Raw genomic sequence first — 20145 nt, forward strand, 5'->3', positions numbered from 1 at the left:
ATGGAAAGAATTCCAATAGAGAACGTGAAGACCCTGCTAAGTGCTGCTCAGGGGTTGCTGGTACTCTCCTCGGACGCTTTTGTTTTCATTCATCTGCTCAGCAGGACAGAGCACCTAAAATCCACCCTTCCCACTGCCACTGGGATGGAGCAGAAAGACCTGGAACAGCTGGGTGGTTCATGCTGCGGGACTGCAGGTTGGGTTGTGTGGGGTTGAATGCCGGCTCTGCCACTCAGAACCTGTGTCCTCAGGCAAGTTCTGCAGCTCCAATTGACTCATGTGTAAAATGGGGATAAAAGGGCTTCTCCCCCACCCCCTTACAGTTCTTGTGCTGATTCCATGACATCAGGTAGGCAAAGCTTATGAGAACACCGGGCACATAGGAATCCCAAAACAAAGGCAGGCTATTGCCAGTACAGTGAGTACCTACTGCTTTGGGCTAGGGCAGGGTGGTAAGCCCTTTGTGTAAAGACCACAGTCTTAGTTTAGGCTTTGCAGGACACCCGGTCCCTGCTTCTACTGGGCCACCGGAGCTCAAAAGCAGCCATAGACAAGGTAAATGAACAGATGTGCTGTGTTCTTTACAGACACACATTTGAATTTCATGTAGTTTTCCCATATCACAATTTCTTTTTTCTTTCAACCATTAAAAAAAAAAATCTGAAAACCATTTCTTAGCTCAAGGGTTGTACAAAAAACAAGTGGTGGGTTGCCATTGGGGGAAACTGGGTGAATTGTCCAAGGACTTGCTCTGTATTCTTTCTCACAATGGCAGGTGAATCTATAATGATCTCACCCGTACACTGAGATTCCAGTAAAACTATTTACAAAAATAGGTGGCTGGCCAGATTTAGCCCATGGACTGGAGAATGCTGATCCCCGGATTAGCTTCTAGGTCCCCTACTCATCTCTAACAGGATTATACACTCACATCCTCGGCCAGAGAATGCTGCAGTCCCCCCAGTGCATGGGAAATGTATCTCCCCACCCCTCCGGTATTGGGCTTGCCATAACCAACGGGATATTAGCCGACGTGATGTGAGCAATGGCTTTATCCAGTTCTGCCACTTTTGCTTTGCCTTGCGCCTTGCTCCTGTGATCGGCCATGAGAAGATGAGGACCATCACTCACCTAAGGAGAATGTGGAGATTCACGGAATAGACCAGAACCCAGCCTGAAACCTGGAGCCTGGTCCAGTTAACCTAAAATTGAGCTGCCAAGAAAACCATAGGTGAGAAAGTAAGTCTGCTGAAAGCCTCTGTGTTTTGGGGGTGGTAGTTTGTTATGCAACATTATCTCAGCAATGGTTAATACACCACCTAATGCTCTGAGCTAAAGCACCAGGGCATTGCTTTCTGGTTGGAGTGGCCCTTGTCAGGGTGTAGGTTTTGTCCACTTCACTGTAGTCTCTGTTTTCCAGATGAAGGACTATGGATTTGTAGCTTAGTCTGACTAAACACACGTGGGCTTCTTTTAATGGTTGACCATGCCCACTGGATATAAAAATGCAAGAAAGGTCAGCAGGGGATGTGTGTCCTGTTAGTCTTTGCCTATTCAAGACTAATTTTTTAAAACTTGAATACTTGTAGAGAAGAGGAGCTGACGTTTGGTCCATAGATCCTTATTGGAATGGTCACAGGTAATGTGCCATGACTTGCAGGGAATGCATCTCCAAGGTGACCAGATGGCCCTTTGCAGTAGCCTAGTAGTGCATATCTGTCGCAGAGGAGGCCCCCACGTAGATGGAGGAAGTAGAAAAGGAAAAGAGAATGGCAAGAGGTCATTCACAAGGTGGGAGGCAAGGATCACCACGGCTCGGTGTGTGAGGGTAGACAGAGGGCCTTTGGTGCCATGCCCAGGCGCTTCCTGTGCAGGCAATGGGGAGAATCAGAAGGAAAATGTCTGGGACCTCTATGTGCTAGCGATCGAGGACTTTTCCAGGGGCTCGATCTGTGAAGTGGGGCCAGTAAAAAGTTGCTGTATGGAGGAGAGGTGTTTGAGGTTCAGAGCACCAGTTGGCACTGGTAGCTACTAGAATTACCATTGGCAGCTAACCCAACACAAAAACAGCATGATGACAAGTCTGAAATCAAAACTTTCACGGATGCGAAGACACGGCTAATGATGACCGCCTCTTGGAAGGGTCGAAGAGGGACCTAGGTGAGAGACTTCTCACAGCACATCCTGATAAAGTCCCCCCTCCAACCAATCATGCACATGTATTACTATTTTAAAATATAAACAAGACATTAAGAATGCCAAGACTTTTTTTTTATAAATGACTTTCCTAATTAGAAAACTCGACCCATCATCTTTCCTAAATAAGTGAACACTTGACAACATAAACGCACTTCATCTATCCCTTAAATGCTTGAGAAACACTAGCGTCTTTAATTACACTGACCCCTATACGGCAAAGGCTTTTGTATTTGAATTGTAATATAAAGGCAATGTTTGGGAACAGGATACATCGGAAGAAATCATATTCAAGCATGCTTTTTGTGTAAAAAACAATCTAAGAAATGAGAGTTTAAAATCAAATACTGTGTTTTTATAAGTGTTTCTGACTGGCAGGGGTTGTAAACTACAGCTCAGGGGCCAAATCCAGCCATCTACTGGTTATTTCATAAAAAACAAACAAACAAAAACCATTTCTATTGAGAATTGTAGGTCCATATGCAGTTGTACAAAGTAACAGAGAGATCTCTTGTATACTCTGCTCAGGCTTTTCTATGGTAACCCCCCACCTGTTTTGCACAATCCATGAGCTAAGAGTAGTTTTTTAGATTTTTAAATGCTTGGAAAAAAAAAAATCAAAGTATTTTGTGACATGAAAAATTACATGAAACTCATTTCACTGTCCATTAAGATTAACTGGAACACAACTATGCATTCCTTTATGTATTGTCTACAGCTGCCTTTCTGCTTTGAGGTCAGAGTTGAGTTGTTGCAACAGAGACGGAAGGGCCCACAAAGCCGAAGATACTTACTACCTGCTTTACAAAAAACTTTACCGACCCCTGGGCTAGAGACTGGGCTACGGGCAGGGAAGAAATGAGTACCTGGGATAAAGATTTTTCTTTCAAAGGCTAAACATTTCTAAAGGACATCTGCACCATGGCTGCCCTCAGATACTGGTATTAGAAAGGTCTTCTTCAACTGGGGATGGGCTGACAATTGAAGAGGCAAATGTACCTAGTTTTTCTCAAAATCCAGAGATGTCTTTTTTTTTTTAATATTTTATTTATTTGAGAGACAGAGTGAGAGAGAGAGTGCATGAGGGGGGTGAGGGGCAGAGGCAACAGACTCCCTGCTGAGCAGCAAGCCCGATGCAGGACTCGATCCCAGGACTCCAGGATCATGACCTGAGCTGAAGGCAGATGCTTAACTGGCTGAGCCACCCAGGCGCCCCCAGAGATATGTTTTAAAAGAACTCTACACAGGGAATCAATTTCTCTTACCCATAAAGGGATCATTTATCAAAACTAAAAGAAACAAAGGTAGGTTGTTTCAAATCCATAAGTAACCACCAATACAAATGAGACACCATTCCCCTCCCGGGACTCTTACAACTAACAAGTGCAAAGGACACTAGGCTGAACACTAGAATTAACTGCTGTTATTCACCTGTTACCCGCCTGGCAATGGGCAAAAGCCTACCCTTAGCGAAAAGGCTGAAGCCAGTCTTTTGCAAACTTTCAAGAAATATATGGTACAATACGAGTGGGGACAGTGGCTTGAGACCTTCAGGATTGTTGGCCAAACCTTCAATGTCTGCTTTCTGTGGGTCAAAGTTCATTAAACTAACATGTGAGGACTGAGCCATCTGAAAGAGCAGCTCATCGGAAAAAGATTGTACACGATGCTACGAAGAGCTCATTTGGTGAAGCCCTCCTACTGCAAGGTGTTTTGGGCAGGGCTGGTGGGGGTAAGTTTTTTTTTTTTTTTTTAAGATTTATTTTATAGAGAGAGAGCACTAGCAGGAGGGGGGGAGGGAGAGAGAGAGAATCTCAGTCTCCTCGCAGAGCCTGATGTGGGGCTTCATCCCAGGACCCTGAGATCATGACCTGCACTGAAACCAAGAGTGAGACGTCCAACCAACTGCGCCACCCAGGCACCCCGGGGGTTAAGTTTTCAAATGTTGGTGCTGCTAGATCTGTGTTATGATGGAAGCAAGTGCAAATGCAAATTTTGCCACAGACACCAGATCCCAGAAACTCCATTAGCACTGAAGGTTTTCATATAGGGTCAAGGGGACCATAGATGGAATTGAGAGGGTCCAAGGACTTAGGAAAGAAGAGGAACTTCCTGCACTAGCCTTCAACTGAAATTGAACATTTCTGTCAATTCTGGATATAGGTACCAAACCACAGTGGCATGAGCAAGCCAAAGGAAATCAGGTATGTGCATAGGACATGTGAAATACATTTCAGGCTCTAGTTATCTTGAAATATCATCACTGTTTCAAAATAAGAGTTACTAGATCTGCTGCTAGAACCTATTTAATGCACTATTAAGTGTATATAATTCAAAAAATATTTTGATAACTATTTCAATATAACTGTTTCCCTTGCAAACAGATGCATTGTTTTCTTCTTTTACACATCACTCAGGGCGCCTGGGTGGCTCGGTCAGTTAAGCGTCTGCCTTCGGCTCAGGTCATGGTCCCAGGGTCCTGGGATCGAGCCCCGCATCGGGCTCCCTGCCCGGCGGGGAGTCTGCTTCTCCCTCTGCCTGCTCTTGTGTTCTCGCTTGCTCTACTCCCCCCCTCAAATAAATACAATCTTTAAACATCACTCAGAAGGGAATCATAGATTTCATTGGACTGAAAGAGGTCCAGGCCTCAAAAAAATGAGCTCAGGCCTTAGGCAGATCGCCCAAGCAGGCAGTATTGGGTATTAGAAGGACTTCCACCTGCAAGCCTCAGACATGGGTTCAAATCCTAACACTCTCGACTTCAGTCAGACACTACAATTATGCAGTGTATGTTGGGAGAAAGTCACGTCGGTCATTCCTGCAGTACTCGCCCCAGCATGTGGTCGGACAGCCTAGGGACATTTCTGCAACCATCCGCTACCCACAACTGCAGTTTTTTTTCTTTTTCCAATCCCACCATAGACCTTGCCATTCTTGCAGAAAGAGCTTATCCTTTTTTCTGCCTTAACATTTGGAATGCAAATGGTTCCACCCGATTCTCTCACCTCTGCCAGGGGAAGACACCCTATACGTGAGTGGAGAACCGGACTGCAGATACCATGTGGGAATGTGAGCCCGGTGCACCGGGGCTTGACTATCCAGCTGTATTAACCTTTCTGAAGATCGATTCCCTTATTAGGACAAATGCAAATGCCATTCCTCATGAGGTCTGAATGGAATCGTGCAGAGGAATGCTTGAACACCATGGTTCCCCGTGCTCATTCCTCCCATGCGGAGCCCTGGCTGGCCAACCATGGTTATGACAGCTTCTGGACCAGCAACACAGGCAGGTTTCCTTCTTAGGCAGATTCTTTTTCTTCCTTCACAGGACCGGCTACATAATTTGCAGGGTCTGATGCCAAATGAAAACACAGGGCTCTTTGTTTAAAAATCAATTTCAGGATGGCAAGAGCAGAGCACGCAATTAAGTGTAGGGCCCTTTGTGACAGCACAGGTGGCAGGTCGAGGACAGCCCTGCTCCTTCAATGGGAGCATCTGTCCCCCTGTTGCACATTAGAATCACCTGCAGAATTCCAGAAAATACCAGTCCACCCCCTGCCCCGGGAGGTCCCCCAAGATAGAGTCCATATACCTAAGAGCTTCCCAGGTGGCTGGGGCCACCGTTGAGCCCACTGGACTAGAGGGGCAGAAAACCTTAGACAAATGCCATGGACCAACATCCATCAAGCGCAGGCAAAGACAGCCCCAGTAAAGCCCTGATAAAAGCAAAGTGTTCGTGTATAGAACACCCCGGGTGTTCAGGATCTGAGCCAGGTGTTTCCTAGGGAAGTCATCTCCAACTTTTAGGAGGCTGCATTGCTGCTTAGGGGCAGAGAACACTCATGACCTAGCATCTCCTTCCAGGTTTTAACTTGGCACAGGCTACTCCAGAGCCACCATCTCCCAGCCCCCTTCACAATAGCAATGCTGTGGGACCAGCCAGGTAGCCAGGGGAGGTGAGCAAGAGTTTACATACAACTTCCTGGCAGTGTTAAGGGGAAGGGGCATGGCCTTTTCCACCTGGTTGGAGCTTAAGGTGGCACTATCTTGGACCACATGTGGAAGATCTAGAGTTGGGGAGAAGACAGAAGCCATGTTCCCCAACATCAGAAGGTCACAGTACTAGTTCTTGGTTATTTTCCAATCTGCCTCCCCCCCCCCCCAAAGAAACAAGAAACGGGCAAACAGGTAAGCCAACCTTAGTTTCGTTTTACACCAGTTGATTTTAGCATTAAGCCAAATGCCTGAAGCGGCACATTTAGAGGAGCAAACGGAGAATCCGAGTCTCTGGTTGGATGCCAGCCAGATAGTACTGCCAGAGGCTGGGGCTTCCTCACACCCTCCTCCTCAACCCCATTAACTTTCATCAAAAGGCTTCTTCGGGATTGTCCACATCACCCTGCTCAATTTACTACTTTAATAAAATTCTTCTCTGAGACCCAGCCTAGCATTTTGTTAACATGGACTCTGGAGCTACCCTGTCAGGAGCTGAAACCTAAATCTGTTCTAGAATTTCTTCACCTCTACGCTTCCGGTTTTTGCATTTGGACCAGAGGCAAGGATCAGGGTGGGGAGGGTGAGGCAGTCCCCTCAGGTGCCAAAAGAAAGTGGTACCCCAAGTCTCACTGATCAAGGTCAATATTTTAATGCAATTTTACGTGAAACTAGGATCCAATTCTGCCCCTGCATAGCTGGCCTCAATTCCCAGGTTGACTTCTAATGCTACTTCACAACAACAAAGTGGCTGACCTGGGGGCCATAGTTTGCCAATTAAAATATTTCTTGGTTATGGAGTTTTTGGTGCCCTAGACAAAGGGCTCCCTTCCCTTGCCCTAGTCCCAGCTCTGGACGGCACTGGGAGAAATCAGTGAACACAGATAAAGTTCTTAGCACAATGTCTGGCTCAGAGTAGGGACTCATGTTGCCATGGCAACAGAAACAGGTTCATCCTTTTTTTTTTTAATTTATTTGACAGACACAGCGAGAGAGGGAACACAAGCGGGGCGGGGGGGCGGGGGCGGGCGCGAGAGGGAGAAGCAGGCTTCCCGCTGAGCAGGGAGCCCGATGCGGGGCTCGATCCCAGGATCCTGGGATCATGACCCGAGCTGAAGGCAGACGCCCAACGACTGAGCCACCCAGGCGCCCCGGGTTCATCCTTTTTAAGAAAAACTAAATGGGACAAAAAAATTCATGTACTGTAGTGCTTAGAAGGCAGCAAGAAACCATACGCAGAAAAGAACATGAGGTCATCTTGATTTCTGGACTCTTTCCTGGAGATTTTATAGCCAATCTGAATAAGGATCAGAAGGACCCCGTTTTTCCCAATGCCTAAACTTGAACTCATCTGTTGCATGAAGTAGCCCCCTCCTTGAAAGGACCCCAGGACATTTAGCATTCTCAGTATCTCTTTCCCATGTTTTTAACCCATGATCATTTACCCCGTTGCTTGTACTCATCAATAGTCCAGCTCAGGGGTCAGCAAACTAGGCCTTCCAAATCATGGCCTTTTTTTGTCAATAAAGTTTTATCGGCACATGGCTATGCCCATATGCTTACCTATTATTTCCGGCTACTTTAGTTACAGTGGCAGAGTTGAGTAATTGTGCTAAAACAGCAGAGATGAACAGTTGAATAGACAAAGGCCAGCAAAGCCCAGAATATCATCTTGCCCTTGCCTGAAAAAGTCCACCAACTCCTGGTCTGGGTGAAGTCAGACCGCAAACATACTCAGTTTCCCCTTTCAGACCCATATTGACCTTGCAAACAGAGGCACAGAAATTTGGCCTTTCTGGTCTGCACCAGGTCAGCAGCCCCTTAGCCATCACGGCTCTTTCCCACAGTTCTGTCCTTATCTATATATTTGAAGTCTCATCCCAGAAGGGTTTACTCTTGTACTTCCTGAATTGTTTTATAAAGTTTTATTGGAACACAGACATGTTCTTTCTCTTAGCCTATGGCCGCTTTTGTGCTAAAGCCAGAGTTTCCTCACAAGAGAGACCTTATGGCCCTACAATGCCTCCAATATTTACAATGTGGTCTGGCACTCTTCTCGAACCTCTGCTCTATGGGGAATCCAAATTCACGGGTTATACCCAGGGTGGACCTCAGACCCCTGAAGACCATACAACTGGGGGAAAAAAAAACCTTCTAAAAAGACTTTCCTGTTTATCTGAAGAGCTGTGATACGAAAAGTTCAAGGAACGTTTATATGATTTCGATCTACGGGTTCCCACTTGAAAGGTCAACAGCCCTCTTGCTACTAGAACAGAAACACAGATAAGACTCATGACAAACAGAGGTGACAACGGAATCTGCACAATGCATGGGCATTCAGTCACCACTCTCCCGAACAATCGAAAAGCAAAGCAATCCAAAGCAAAGCAAAGATTAATTCTCTCGTGGGTCTCAGACATCATTTTCTCCTTAAAACAAAGAGATCCAACAGTGTATCATCATCCACCTGCGGCCGCACTTAAATCAGGTATGTTCGAACAACAGAATTCATAATGAAATAAGCTACATACCTTCCATAAGTGAACTATTTATTCCCTCGTGTACAACCTATAAAAGCTTTCACGTCCCTTTTCTCCCAGTTTACCAAAAACAATGGATCTATTTAATCGGTTTTAAAAGCACAGATGTTTAACTTGATGGGGCACATAAGAATTTGTATTAAACAAAAACTGTACTTGAAGATGCCAAACAACGAAACAACTCTGGATAAGTTATAGATCCATTGGCATTCCAGAGCCTCCTAAGATTTGGCCAAAGTAAAATGTCCATCTGCAAGAAGTTTGGATTTTCATTCGTTGGTTCGGCGAACACCAAGTGCTTATTGGGATGAAAGACCCTAAGCTTCGCCTGCCGCATACATCACATGTCCCAGAACCAAGCCCGGGACCCAAGTCTTGTCTTTTTTTTTTTTTTTAATTTTTTATTGTTACGTTAATCACCATACATTACATCATTAGTTTTTGATGTAGTGCCCCAAGTCTTTTCTATATGAAGTCTGTAAATGCAGTTTCACAATGCACACGTGCGGGCTAAGCTAGTGTTAGCTTGATCTCTGGCGCCACCTAGAGGTCAAGCTGCATTTCACGTCTCTGCAGCACTCATAACCTGGAGAAATCTGTGTGCGCCGCGAACGCATTACTGAATGGGGCGGGGATGGAGAACCCCACACCCTAGTCTAATGGAAGCATGTAAAGAAAAACGGAGCGTTCCTCTTATGTCATTCTACAGCTGAGTCTGCCTTTTTATTATAAGACAATGATAAAAGGAACCACACGAATGCATAAGGCAAACACTCATAACCACCACCCAGGTTAAGAAACAGAACTTTCCCAGATGTCCCCAGGTCCTCCACGGAACGCACCGCCGCCGCCATCTTAGCCTTCCCCACTATACACATCAGTTTAGTTCTCCACGTGGTCTAAATAGTTTCATAATTCCATCGGAGGTGGATCAGTTTTAGGATTGGAATCCATCACAAAACTATCCCTGTGGGATAGAGCAGTGCGCAGTGGACCCCCCCCACCTTGGAGCGACTGGGTCGACTTGCGGAGCCGATGTTTGGAGGGAAGACAGCAACGTGGAGGGGTGTCTCCACGGTGTTGCTTTGGCGTCGGTTCTCACGCCAGTAATCCGCAGCCATGGCCTTGAGGGCCTATAAAGTTGGAGCATCCGTCCCCAGAGCTGGTGACAAGTCTGGTTCGGCGGCCTCCACTCAGAGGGCTGGACCGCAGCATCTGTCTGGCGTTCGGACAGCGACCGCCGTCTGTGGCTCAACTAGAGGCACTGGCTGGGCTCCAGGGATGTCTCCAGCTGCCCCGCGGAGACCAGGGTGCCCAGCTGCCCCGGGGCACTGCTTTCGGGCGGGAAGGTGACCAAGTCTGAGTTCTTGTTCTCGCTCTGGTCGTTGTGCTGCTTCTTGTGGCATCTCAGAGAGTCGTCCCTGACGAAGGAGGCACCGCAGGTGTCGCAGCGGAAGGCCCGCTGGGTCACTATTTTGGCCACGTGCTGGGAGCTGCTCCCTCGGGGCCCTTCCTTGCCATGCGGGGCCTGGTTCTCCGTTTTGGCCTCGTCCCTGTGCACCTTGTCAATGTGCTTGGCCAGGCTGCTGGGCCGCTTGGTGTCGAAGCTGCAGAAGTCACACTTGAACGGGCGGTCGGTGCAGTGCACTCGGCTGTGCACGCGCAGGGCCGCCGTGCTGGAGCAGGAGTAGCTACACTCGGGACACTTCTCGGGGTGGTCGGCCTGGTGCAGCCGGCTGTGCTCCAGGAGGTCGGCCCGGTCCCGGCCCTGGAAGGAGCAGTGCAGGCACTTGAACGTGTGCTTGATGCGGATGTGCGACTTGAGGTTCGCCTTCATGGTGCAGCGGACATCACAAAACTCGCACTTGAAAGGCTTCTCCCCCGAGTGCACGATCATGTGCCTTTTCAAGTCCGAGCTGATTTTGAACTTGGCGCTACAGAGCCAGCACTGGAAGGGGGTGTCCCCTAACAACGGAAGGTATGTTTCCATTAGAGCAAGCAGGCAAAAGAATTCCCTCCTCCCCCCTCCGAACATGCATCAGAACACGTGGTGCAGAGAGAGTTGGGTCTTTGAACTCCAACAGACAGGTAACTCCCTGACACCACCACTTACCATGTACCTTAACTTCTTTTATCCTCACAACAATCTTATGAGTGGGTACTATTGCCCCCATTGAACAGATGGGATAATGGAGGCTTCGAGGTCAAATAGCAGGGATTTGAACTCAGGCACCAGGGCGTGCAAGTCCACACTCTTCATGAGGCCACTTTACTTTCCAATCTAGCTCTTCATTTAATCTAACACCCCAAAACTGGGCATGGGAGAGGTGCAATTTATGTTACAACTGCTCCAAATCAAACTGACTTACTGCTGACTCTCATGTTTAAGCTGTATTACATCAATCGATTGGCTTGTATTACTAAAGTCTCATAGTTACACAATGAGATTGAATTTTATTTATAAAATTAATACAGGAATATGGCAGCAGGGGACAAATTCCTGAAAATCCATAGCCTCCTTTGTACTCTGGAGGCACTGCTAAGGATTTTTAGTGCTTCTGGAGGTTGCTACTTTAACGGTTATCATCAGTTGAACATAAGCAGAGATGAGGATCTCACTTACCCTACACGTCCACCCTTCCCCCCCCAAGCCTCTCCTCCATTGTTGGGTGTGTATTTTACCCCTCTGGCATTATCTTCTACATTGGGTAATAGCTTTTAGTCCATCAGCTTGAGAGGTTTCTTGAGGATTCCCCTGTCTTCACCATACTACCTCTTCCTACTTGTCAGGATTTTCACATTTAAGTTCAAGAACATTTGCATTCTGGCCAGTGAAGTCCCATGCTTTAACTAGTCGTTTTCAGTGTTCGAATCAAACTGTAATTTATGACTGGGTATATATCATTCACCGGAGCCAAATACTGCACCAGAATTCTGCTCACCTCCTTAGAGGGTCACTGTCACACCTGGGCCATTTGACAGTGTTGTTAGCATTAAGGTCACACTGACTCTCTTTTCTTACATGATCATTTTGGGTCACAGTTTAGCTTAATCCTGGACTGGACTATGCATTCAGGAAAAAAGAATCTTGCCATAATCTCAAAAGTCGCCCGGTCCTTTAATTATGGAATATTTTAGGTAAAATTTCTTGTGGATTTTGAGTTTGATTTATTGAATTTTCTTTTAAACTTTCAACAGAGGAATCATCCTAATATTTCCCTTTACTGCAACCTCTGTTAGCTATGTTCAAATATACATCAAATATGCCAAATTTTGTTTTCTACCTGGAGAAAAGTTTATCTTCCAGTAACTTCCACCAGCATGATGGCTGGAAGTTTGATTTCTTGCCTAATTTTGTCTCCTTTCTACTTGTATACTTCAGATAGTTTAGCTGGGTATAGAATTCTTCATTCAAAATCACTTCCCAACTTTCAGGGCATTATTCCACTATCCCCCTAGAAGCTAATACTACTGAGAAGTTTTTCTAGGTTTGACTCTGCCCATCCACTCTGTACTGCTTGGCATCCTGTGAATCCTTTCCATTCTCATGGCTCCTTAGAATTGGGAAATTCTTTCTCATTTGATTTTCTCACTTCTATTTTTTTTTCCTAGACCTAGTCAGTAACCAAACTTCCAATTTCTTATTCTTTCTCAGTTATCCAAATCAGTTTTTTTTTTTTCTTCTAATGTCTGGGGAATTTCTTTGCCTCTGTAGCCAACAATTCCAGTTTTAATTCTTACTTTGTTCTCACTACATTTTCATAGAACTCTTCTTGGATGCAACATTTCTGCTAGTGGGTAGATACCAATTAGAATTGAAGAATTCTTGTCTGTGACCCAAGTACTCTGTTAACTCCAGGATTTGTTAGATTTGGGGCATTTTAGATCACTCATCTCCTGCCAATGATTCCTAATCCATAGTTGACATTTAGTTTAGGAAGAACAGATTGGTTTAAGGATTAGATATAGGTGGCCATTGGTTTTACGTGCTACTGGGCAGTATGGACCATGTTGCCAATAGTCTTTAGCTTCTCCTCTGAGCTCTGTGGCCTTGGCAGTCTACATGCCAGTTCCAAGTCCAGAGCGCTCAGGGCAGTAAAACACTGGTTAGAAAGACTGGGAGGCAGACATAGTGTTGGGAGCCATTTGTCTGCTGGAAGATTTTTTTTTTAAACTTAGTTTCGGTTGTCAGCATATTCTATCTGCTTGCCATCTTCCATGAATTCATTGAAAAGCCTCATTTTCTGAGCCTTCTTATGAGCCCCCCAGTCCCCCCTTTTCTGTGCCATGATGAACTGGTTGATTCTATCTATTGTTATTCAATGGGGTCTCACAAAGGGAAGATAAAGCTCTTTGCCAAGTCAAATTTCCAGCACTAGAAGTCTGTGATTTGCAGTTCCAGTCAATGAATTTTGTGACGCTTCTGAATTCAGCCATGCGACCAGTTTATGTGAAATGACTGAAAACACCTAGTTTATACGCCAGACTTTTGAGAGACATCCCTTGCTTCCCTGCTGTAGTGGGTACTCATTCCCAGCTGTGGCCTCTGTAATGGAGTTAGAAAAAACCCAGCTGTCAGACTTCCACGTTTTACTGAAAATTGCCATCTGGGTGGAAAACCACAGAAATTCCAATTCCTCTACTTTTGACCACCAAGTCCTCTTGGTTGCTTGTGTTTTGGTGAGATGAAGCTTAAGAAACTGGACAACAGGTAAGGCACAGGTCTCCGGGCCAGGCACCTACCTGTGTGGGACCGCAGGTGGACGGTGAGCTGGCTCGAGTTGCGGCTGGCGTACGGGCAGAGCTGACATTTGTAGGGCCGCTCGTCCGAGTGGATCCGCAGGTGCTTCTTGAGGCTGCTGCTGTCCACGGCGGCGTAGTCACACAGGTGACACTTGTGGGGCTTTACACTGGTGTGGCAGCGCATGTGCATGGTCAGGTTGTCCTTCCGGCTGAAGCACTTGTCACAGAACTCACACTTGTGGGGTTTGTCTCCTTCAAACACATAAGGAAGATTTGAGGGTTTAAGGGTTTCTCTATTAAGGTGACTGCAAAGAGATCTGACCAAGATGGTAGCCTGGGCCTAGGAGTCTGCCTCTTCCTTCTGTCCCAGTGCTCAGACAGGAAGACACTGAAGTATGTAGTTCAGCATGCTGGGAAACGAGAAGGTGTGCTAGGCATGGGTGGCTCACAAATTTTAAAGAACCCTAACAAGAGGTAAGATCAGATTGAAGGAGAAAAATCATAGACCAAACTCTGTTTGGGAGAAAGGGAGTGGTCATAGAAGTATTCAGGATCAGGTGTAGGGACCTTGGAACAGCTTTCATGGCTCATATCGAATGGTCGGCTTGCCTCCTCCATTACTTGTGCCAAACCATAGCAGCAATGGTGTCTACCCCGGGCTGTTAGAAAATGAGGGCGCTTACACCACAGAAACAGTGCAAAGGCCTCAAGTAGTTAGAGATAATCTGGAGAACAGAACCCCATGGCCAGAGCGTTTCCTCCAGTGTTCCATCCCTCCCCTGCAACCACTCCAGACTGATCATTTACAAATAAAAAAAATCTACCCAATAACCAAATGCTTGGGGGAAAGCCAGAACCCAGGAAGACACACCCAACTCAAGAAGTTGAGGTTCTAAAAGCAAATAGGTTTCATTTCCGTAATAATTCTGATTCTCCTAGATCTCTCAAGACTCCAAGTTCACGAGCGGAAAAGATGTTAAAAAAAAAAAAAAGGGACTTCGAAGATGGAGCTCAAGAAATCTCCCAGAAGGCTGCCCAAAAGGACAAGAGGGAAAGTACAAGACATGAAAGCCAGTTCTAGATGGTCCAGGACAAAACAAATAGTTATTTCTCAACACTAATGACAGTCCCAGGTCTTAAGATGGCTTATCTGGAGGCAGGGTGATAGTTGCAGAAGCCCAAGGAGCTCTTACAGCTTTCAGAAAGAAATGCTCAGATCAGCATGTAACTCCTCAGACAATGGGAGCAGTGTCTGCAAAGTTCTAGGGAAATTGTTTAAATAGAGTCCTACACTTGAACTAGCATTCAGGAGGAAGAGAAGATAAAGCCAGCTGATGACTCAGAGCATCACACTTGAACAGTGTACATAAGAGAAAAGGAAGTGGATAAGATGTGGGATATAATAAAATGGAAAGTATTGCTTCCAAACCACAAGGGAACCCTACAAAAAGGCAACAGAACACAAGTCAAACTACGTGTAAGTAAAAACAGGTTAAGTTTCCCTGTTAAAAGTTTTAACACATTTTAAAAATCAGCTTAATGCTCCTAAGGCACATAAGTATCTTAGGAAAATGCTAGAAGATAGGAGTATCAAATATTGGGCAAAACAGAAATCTTGGTGAAAGCTGCTAAAAAAAATTCATACTGAAAAGATAAAACCAAATAGATGTGACTCAAACTTATGAACCTGATATGGTTTCCCAGAAGGTTTTTCAAAAGTCAGGGCATATTTTAAAACAATTTTTAAGAATCAAAATCAGATTACAAAGTCCCTAGAGACGGGCAGGGAGAGCTCTGTCAAAACCTATAGCCTAGCCCTGTTTTCAGAAGGATGTTTATAGACTTAAGTTCATTTTTAACAAACAGCTGGAAGTGAACCATGCAATTTGATGAACTAGAAGAAATCAAGATATACAGCAGTTAATCCATATAAACATAAGTGGTCAAGAAGGGAGGTTTGCTCAAGATACCAATATCCCAGGGTCTTCAAGCTCAGCACTATTGTCTTTTTGGCCAAGTAATCCTTTGTAGCATCTCTCACCACTTCCCACTAGATGCCAGTAGCACCTCCATCCCTAGTTTTAAGAGTCAAAAAGGTCTTCCGATTGTCCAATGTCCCCAGGGCTGGGGGGCGGGCGAGACTACCTGGTTGAGAACTATTCCAACAGACGCTGGAAAAGAGAAAGGGGACTGCAGATCAGGTCCATCGTGGCTTACGTAGAACGTTACCCTAATAAATTAAGACTTGATAAAACAGATGATGATTTAGGAATATATCAAATTACAAAGTCTGAACCAGGAGAAAACTGATCAACGACAGGGTTGTTAGGTCAGAGATGAACCCCAAGGTGAACTATGTACTGTTTGACTATTCACTAGTGGTCCCTTGCCCAGGAGAATTCCGCCTCCTAGTTCGTAATCACAGGCTTGGGCCTGTGACTCGTTCTGCCCGGAGAGAGAGGGATCGAAATGGGGGGATCACTCTCAGGCAAATGCTTTTAAGAGCCAGGGTGGTTCACCACGTTTCTCTTGCTCAGATGACCTGTAACGTTACAGATCAGGGTTTGTTTGTTTTTTTTAAAGATTTATTTTTATTTGACAGAGTGAGCATGTGGGTGCAAAAGCAGGGGGGAGTGGCAGGCAGGAAAGGGAGAAGCAGGCTCCCAACTGAGCAGGGAGCCCGATGTGGGGTTCGATCTCAGGACCCCAGGATCATGACCTGAGCCCAAGGAAGATGCTTAACAGTTGAACCACCCAGGCACACCCACCCTTTTTTATAAAAGATTTTGAGAGTGTGTGATCATGGCGGGGGGTGGGGTGGGGTGGGGGAGAAGGGCAGAGGGAGAAGCAGGCTCCTGGGTGAGCAGGATCCCTGATGCTGGCCCGATCCCAGGACCCTAAGATCATGACCTGAGCCAAAGGCAGATGCTTAACCGACTGAGCCACCCAAGCACCAGCCCCCGCCAGATTAGGGGGTTAATTTAGGGCTTGTGGATAAGATTTAGGAGGTCCAAGACCTTGTATGAGAAACTATTACATTTTTATTTCTACTACCTGTAACTGGAATTTAGCATTTCTACCCATTATGCAATCAACAAACCCAATAATGGTACCAGAGACCCTGGCCAAGAGACAGGAGCCATGCTCATACTGTATTATATTTGTTGCATTTCTGAAGGATTATTTATGCTCATCACTACTTCACGATTAAGATAGGATCTGGTAGCTGGTCTGCTAACAAACTCAGGGTTTTCTTAGTGTTCCTGCACATACTAATCATCTGGGGGCTGAGGAGGGGCTCATTAAAGTGGGTTTTCCCCCCAGCTTTGGGATGTAACTGATGTGACATTAAGGTATACAGCGTGATGATTTAATACAAGTGTATATTGAAAAAGGAATACCACCATAAGGTTAACACCTTCACCTCAGAAAATTACCGTTTCTTTGTGGCGAGAACATTTAAAGTCTACTCTTAATAGACTTAAAAGTTGCTAACTGAACAGTCGCCACGCTGTACGTTAGCTTCCTAGAACTCCATCTTAGAACTGGAAGTTGGTACCCTTTACCAGCATTTCCCATTTCTCAAGTTAAACTCACAGAAACAGAGTAAAATGTAGTTTGTGTCAGTGTGCCTGGGTTGGTCCAGAGAATCGGGGTTTCTAACAAGCTCCCAGGTGAGGCTGACACACCTGGTCTTTACCACACATAAGAGGGGGGCTATGTATTAAAACACCACACTTTTAACACTGATCGAACTTGTACAGAAATAGTGAAATTTAATTTAAAAACCTTCTGGGAAGGGTCCATAAGCTTCACAAAATTGCGAGGTGTCCATGGCAGAAAAAAAGGTCAAGACCGCCTTTATCTGGCATGTTCCAGACAGAGGCCAGGCAGCTCCACAGGCCGGGTCCCAGACAAGACAGCACAAGGCACAGAGGGGTGACTGACTCTGGGGGACACTGGGAGGGACTGAGCGGTCTTCATTTGTCCTGGAGATGGACACTGTCCTCACAACCTAATCTACACTCTCTCCATCCGCTGAGAAAGTCAGAAGCAGAGAGCATTGGGGGCATGTTCTATCAAGTCTTCCAGGAACAGTGTTTCCACGGTCTATAGCACAGGGAAAGAAAACGCCCCCACTCATTTCATGACCAATTAACCCTGATTCCAGTACTAAACGAGGAAATAGGATAAAAAAATAGAAATACTATAAGTCAATCTCCTTTACTAAGCTAAATGCTGCATGAGCATCTTAAAACATTTACAATTCAACTATTATTTCTGATTAAAATTTTTATCCAGGATAAACTGGCATTTGGGGTATAAAGAGGAAATGTAACTTTAGAATGAAGTTGAAAAAAAAAACCCCAAATCAAGGCCTTGTTCTCCAGGAGGTCTCTAATGTGAGCACACCCAGCTTTCTAGTTCACTCTCCCCGGGATAAGCCTGCAGCAAGCCCCCGTTCCAGGCACACAGGCCGTGCTCTGAGCCGCTCCTCTGTCCGCCGTGTCTCCCTCCCCTGCATTAGCCTGTCCTGTCAAACTCTACCTCCACGGTTCTCAGAGTGCAGTGCCTGGGGGTCCCCGAGTCTCTTCTAGTCGAATCTGTAGCCAGAAGTATCTTCATCCTACTATGAAGATGGGACTTTTCCTTTTTCATGGTTGACATTCACTCCGCTGTGGGAGCACCTGGGCAGAACTGCAGGTGCCGGAGCGTGGATTGCAGGCCGCCGCACCCCCCCGCAGCAGGAAGGCGATTCCTCCCAGCCGTGCCCTCCCAGGGAACCCAGTGCCAGTTTCACTTAGGAATAGCTTTCCCAGCAGCAAAACCTATTATATTAAATCTCTCCCTGCTGACGACTTTTTAACATCATGTAATGAAATGGGAAGTATGCAGACCAAAGTACCCGGTCTTGAGAACATGCTCTTGTTGGGGGGGTAGGAGGGGGCTGCATTGTGAGGTGCAGACATCAGTTTCACTTGAAAGAACAGACCCACTGTGGCTTTTTCAAATTTGGGATCTGACGAATATGTTCTTCAGAATGAACTATGTGAGCCTGTCATTTCAAGGGAGATTATCAACAATGTTGCAGTGGTAACATCCCAGTTCTAAACTCAAAGTTAGGATTTCGGAACGTCTAACCCCTACCCTGGGCATGCAGCTTCCTGGTTCTTAGATTTTTTCTGAGATTGGGAATATTAACAAGTGATTTTTTCTCTATTATAAAATGGGTCAACGTTTGGAAGGATTATGAAAGTTGATAAACCAGTATTTTCCAAGTGGCCAATGCAGGATAGGTCAAAACAAACAAACAAACAAACAACCCAAGCACGAGTAAGAGATATTCAAAAAGTAAATAGAACAATGGATTTTATCAGTTTGAGAAGTTTATGGATATGGCTCCAGGTTCTATACAGCAACTGATCCTTAAGAAACCCTTGGGGCACCTGGGTGGCTCAGTTTGTGAAGAATCCGATTCTTGGTTTCAGCTCTGGTTGTTTCCTCGTGGTTCATGGAAAGGAGTCCTGCATCCGGCTCTGCGCTCAGTGGGGTGTCTGCTTGAAGATTCTCTCCCTCTGCCCCTCCCCCTACTTGCACACTCAATCTAAAATAAACCTTTAAAAAACAGTTAAGGAAACTTCCCTCTGATGTGTTTTGGTAGAATATTAAAGATTATCGGAAAAGGCTATCAACAAAATATTCCATTTCCAACCACATGTGAGGCACCAGATTTTCTTCAGATACTTCAAAACATGGCAATAGACTACATGCAGGTGTGAGAATCCAGCTGACTTGAGATTTATGAAGGTATAGATAATACCACTGGTCACATTTTTGGGGGAAAATAGTTATTTCTCATAAAAGTGTCACTATAAGGAGCTTACAGTTTTCTTTGCTTTTTAAGTAATCTCTCCACCCAACGTGGGGCTCAAACTCACAATCCCGAGATTAAGAGCGGCACACTCTACCACCTGGTAGGCCACCCTGGCTTACTTTTAAGTGGATAAATATTTTAAAGTTTGGTTTTAATTTTTAGTGCAGTAACTATAAAAACACAAACTTGGGGTGGGGGAAAGCTTCAATTCTTAGATGTAAAAAGATCACAACAGTGTTTTGAGAACCACTGTTGAATCCATTTGGCAAAGTGGTCCAGCCTAAGCCTTTAAAAGATCACCTGCACATAGCACCCTCCCTGCCTCTCACAGCTTGGTCAGGGATGCCCTTCAGCCCACACGTCCGTTTTAAGTAGAACCTTTGCTCTGTAAGCTGGGCATGTGGCCAGAGTCAAGACTTTTCTCCCAGCCTTCATTTCCACAGCCTGGAGTGACCCATGTGACTACGTTCTAGCCCAACAGGAATGAACCCAAGTGACTGGAAGCTTCTAATATATACCTTAAATGGGTATGTTTCGGGGGGGGGCGTGTCAGCCAGCTCAGACCATGCCAACATGGGCTACACACTCGGGATGTTAAAGCAACAACCTAAGAGCCTGAGTCCCCGAAACCATGGGGCTGTCTACCATACTTAACTTGGACTGTTGTAAGACAGAAATAGCTTGGTTTTAAGCCACCATTAATTGGGTCTCACTATTAATCACAAGGGATCCTACTTCTGGGTCATGCCCTGAGAGATGCTGTAAGTCCCCCAGACTCCTCTTTTTCACCAAGATATT

The 20145-nt window shown here is 45.7% G+C and overlaps 1 protein-coding gene across 1 annotated transcript in view; it reads right to left on the reverse strand.

Moving 5' to 3' along the window:
- Positions 1–9188: 9188 nt before the first annotated feature.
- ZFP64 (ZFP64 zinc finger protein) overlaps positions 9189–20145 on the reverse strand; it is a 79497-nt gene continuing 68540 nt past the window's right edge. The window contains exons 8-9 of the mRNA XM_028125237.2: positions 13473–13724; positions 9189–10694 (exon numbers count right to left, since the gene is read on the reverse strand). Of these exons, the coding sequence (XP_027981038.1) occupies positions 9985–10694; positions 13473–13724 (962 nt within the window). The 3' untranslated portion in view covers positions 9189–9984. The remainder of the gene's footprint in view (positions 10695–13472; positions 13725–20145) is intronic.

This window comes from Eumetopias jubatus, unplaced genomic scaffold, assembly GCF_037043125.1.
Source record: "Eumetopias jubatus isolate StellerSeaLion01/CBP00866 unplaced genomic scaffold, mEumJub1_p1.0 scaffold_9, whole genome shotgun sequence".
Lineage (NCBI taxonomy): Eukaryota > Metazoa > Chordata > Mammalia > Carnivora > Otariidae > Eumetopias > Eumetopias jubatus.